Genomic DNA, 3742 nt, shown 5'->3' on the forward strand with positions numbered 1-3742 from the left:
TGCGTGCGTGTGTGTGTGTGTGTGTGTGTGTGGCTAGTATGGCATTAAAACATTGGTAGGAAACCCTTCCAATTGAATCCTCAAGAAAACACACAAGATGTTAGTGCACAGATCCCAGCTGTGAGGCAGGGGTTGCCACAGGTCAGTTGTCACGAGCCCAGGGAGAGGTGGGGCCCAGAATCGTCTCCTCACTACATTGTATGTACTGAATAGGAGACCTTTTCAAAGGACTTTGTCCTGGGCCTGGCCAATGCCGTCAGCAGCAGCCCTGGCATTGGTGTCTATGGTTCTACCCTCAATCTTGACCGCACAGGACAGTGTGAGTCTCTGTGTGCGTCTCTGTTGGTGTGTGTCAGAGTGTCCCTATCCTGTGTTGGGGGACCTGTAGAGACTGCAGGTTGGGGCAAGTGAAGTGTGGCGCAGGCAAGAAGCAGGTGGCGATGCCATTGGAGGCGAAGGGCAGGCTGGGGCCATAGAACACCTCCCCCTTCCCCTCCACGCTCACGTCCAGGACCTGAGGGGCACAGAGAGAGAACACAGGACAGCACAGGTCAATGGCACCACACATTAAAAACAGCACAGGTCAATAGCACAACACATTATATACTACAGCACAAGTCAATGGCACAACACATTAAAAACAGCACAGCATAGGGCAATGGCACAGGGTTTTGTTTCTCAAAAGCGTAGTTGTTAGCAGTTAGCAACTTGGGTAGTTACCAATGGGAAATTGCACTGCAAACAACAAAATAGCCAAGATAGTTAGCAACTATGGTTTCGAGAAATGCACCCCAGGGCTGGACTGGGACCACAAACCGGCCATGGTGTTTTTTTGGGATACACCAGCCCCTCACCCCCACCACCCCATACTACAGTTATGATGGGCTGTAACCACTGTCCACTGTACATCAATTAAGTAGCCCCGATGGGTCGCCTGATCTTAACTGTGGGCCGGTCTCTAGGGGAATATTTCAAACAAACAAAAACAAAAAAAAGCATCGACCCCTGATGACTGTCAGCCCACCGTAAAAATGCCCTGTATGCCAGATTACCAGTCTAGCCCTGGCACAGGTCAATACCACAGCAGATTATATACAGCATAGGCAGCATAGGTCAATGGCTCGAGTCATTCTATGCAACATAATACAATGGGTACAATGCACACTTCAATATATAGGTTGTTACTCTACTTTACATGTGAAAACTTCCCATGGGAATCAATTGAAGAGAGAAGCTGGATCACACTGTAGCTTAAGGTTTTAGAGCAGGGGTTGGGAAACCTATGTCTTGAGGGCCGTTTGCCCCCGATATAATTTTAATGTTATGCAGCTTCACATGAAATAGGACATATTTTGTAGCGGAATCTTGGACATTACATTTCCAATACAATTAAGTTATATTATGGGGACCTAGAGAAGGTGGGGTCTGTTTTAAATGTGTCTACCTTCAAATTTAGGCCTAAATTGAATGGGGAAATCCTGATTTGTTTTCATAATACGGCCCTCGGAGGACTTGTAGGAAGCCCTTGTAGGAATTTGAAGTGGCCCTTTGAATGAAAAAGGTTCCCCACCCCTGTTTTAGAGTCATGGAGTGCACTCCGGCATCTCTCTTCAATTTATGTTTGTCCCAATGTGATGCACCTGCAAGCTGAGGGATGATGCATAGTCTCAATTCAACTTTCACATGAAAATACCCAGGTGCTCGCTACTTCAAAAGTATGATGAATAAAATAAGTAGACACCAATCGGGTCTCTTTAAAGCAGGGGTGTCAAACATAAGGCCCCTGAGCCGGATATGGCCCACCAGATGGCTCAATCCAGCCTCAGACTTGTAGAGAGAAAAAAAGAAGTAAATCTCTACATTGCAAAGTTGTTTCGGTTGTTTGAGGTTTCAGGTTTTCAATACTTGACAACAAATTTGCCTTTTTGCTTGGCATTAACAGTGTCCCAGATATACCTGCTGTCATCTACCTCAAGATTATTGACTAGCGATTTTTTGCGATATGAAGCAGAACTTTGCGATATTTCACAATTACGTTGCTGGTCCGGCCCACTTGAAATTGGTTGTGGCTTCTGAAAGGAAATGAGTTTGATATCCCTGCTTTAAAGTCAACAATTGCATGAAACCATCTTCCTACCTGAATGCAGGCGAGGGGTTCGTTGGTCCATATGGAGTATCCTCCCACCACATAGATCCGGTCCTCATGCACTGCCACACCCGCCTCGTTCTGGCCTGAGGGGGACATAAGCAATTGGCCGCCAAATCACCACAACTCATTTAAGATAATCATTACATAGTAACATTACATCACATTAGTAACATTACATCACATTAGTGACATTACATTACACTTAGATAATGCTTTTATTCAAAGCGACTTAAGAATTATATACAGGGTATTAGTTATAGTCCCTGGAGCAGTATAGGATTAGGTACCTGGCATCTCGGCCATGGAATGTGGAAAGGAGTGGAAGGGTGGAGTTCAATCCAGCAACCCTGATCTAAAGACCATTATATCTTTAGCCATTAAGCCACAGCTGCTCCATTCAATTCAATGATTCCTGGGTAATCAAAGTCAACTGAACTGTATTCGTTTCATTCAATGATTACTACATAAATGCATCTCAACTCCACGCAATTCAACGATAACCAACTTCAGCTATACAACATTCATTGAATAGGCGCAACTTAACTCAAATCAATTTAATTGCAACCTGGTAAATGAATGATTGCTGGAATACGCCAAGTCAATTTTATCCATTCAATCCAACGACTACTGGACAAGCTCAACTCAATAGTCTATTTAATATAAATTACATAGAACAAACATTCCCATTGATAGAGTACCTTAAAACCCCTTAGCGCAACACCTATGTTATAACCTTACTGTCACCAAAATTGTAATGTCTATGTCTTAATCTGTTACTTAAGGCTATCGACACTGTCATAGCAATGTTGTTATGATGTAGTTGAGTATTTTCAGCAAATAGTGAATAGGCCCGCCGGCGACCCCATCTGCAGTAAGAGGCTATGGTTCTTATTTTTTATTGCTCAGCTTCATTCAGTTCAATACATAGATAAATATGTTTCTTTTTGTATATTTTGTTTGTGTATATTTGTATACAGTATTTTGTTCATATTACCAATTTGTTGTTATTGTTTAGAGATTACCCAAAAATTTACTATTTAATGTTAGTCTATTGAGTACTACCCATTCAGTGGTTGAAAGCATCTCTAAACAAAGCGAGAAGACATTAATGAACAAACAAACAAACAATATCTGCTCTTGACCAAGTCACATATAGCACTGTTACACCCCTGGCCCTGCCGTGGATCAAGCGGTAGGGCACTGCACTGGTCCTTTGCCGACCCTTCCCCGTCTCTCTCCCCCACTTGATTCCTGTCTGTCTCACTGTCCTATCACAAATGAAGGCCCAAAAAGTCCCAAATATATATTTAGAAAAGGACTCTTGCACCCCCAGTTGTTTCATCAAAGCAATGTGGCAGCACAACTTGTACTTCAGAGAAGCCAGGTGTGTTTCTGATACATGTCTCACTTCACAAGGGATTCCATCATGAATAATTCAAACACATACACACACACACACACACACACACACATGCGACGTACACACACACACATCTGTGAGTAGGCCAAAGCAACACCATTTACTACTGATATGCATTTAAGAGAGATCAGTCGATGCATCACACCTGGTTAAAATCTCTCTCTCACTCACAA

The 3742-nt window shown here is 43.2% G+C and overlaps 1 protein-coding gene across 1 annotated transcript in view; it reads right to left on the reverse strand.

The window, feature by feature from the left end:
• klhl32 (kelch-like family member 32) overlaps positions 1-3742 on the reverse strand; it is a 56697-nt gene continuing 52955 nt past the window's right edge. Inside the window, exons 13-14 of the mRNA XM_063198303.1 lie at positions 2138-2232; positions 1-514 (exon numbers count right to left, since the gene is read on the reverse strand). Of these exons, the coding sequence (XP_063054373.1) occupies positions 353-514; positions 2138-2232 (257 nt within the window). The 3' untranslated portion in view covers positions 1-352. The remainder of the gene's footprint in view (positions 515-2137; positions 2233-3742) is intronic.

Source organism: Engraulis encrasicolus, chromosome 5 (assembly GCF_034702125.1).
Source record: "Engraulis encrasicolus isolate BLACKSEA-1 chromosome 5, IST_EnEncr_1.0, whole genome shotgun sequence".
NCBI lineage: Eukaryota > Metazoa > Chordata > Actinopteri > Clupeiformes > Engraulidae > Engraulis > Engraulis encrasicolus.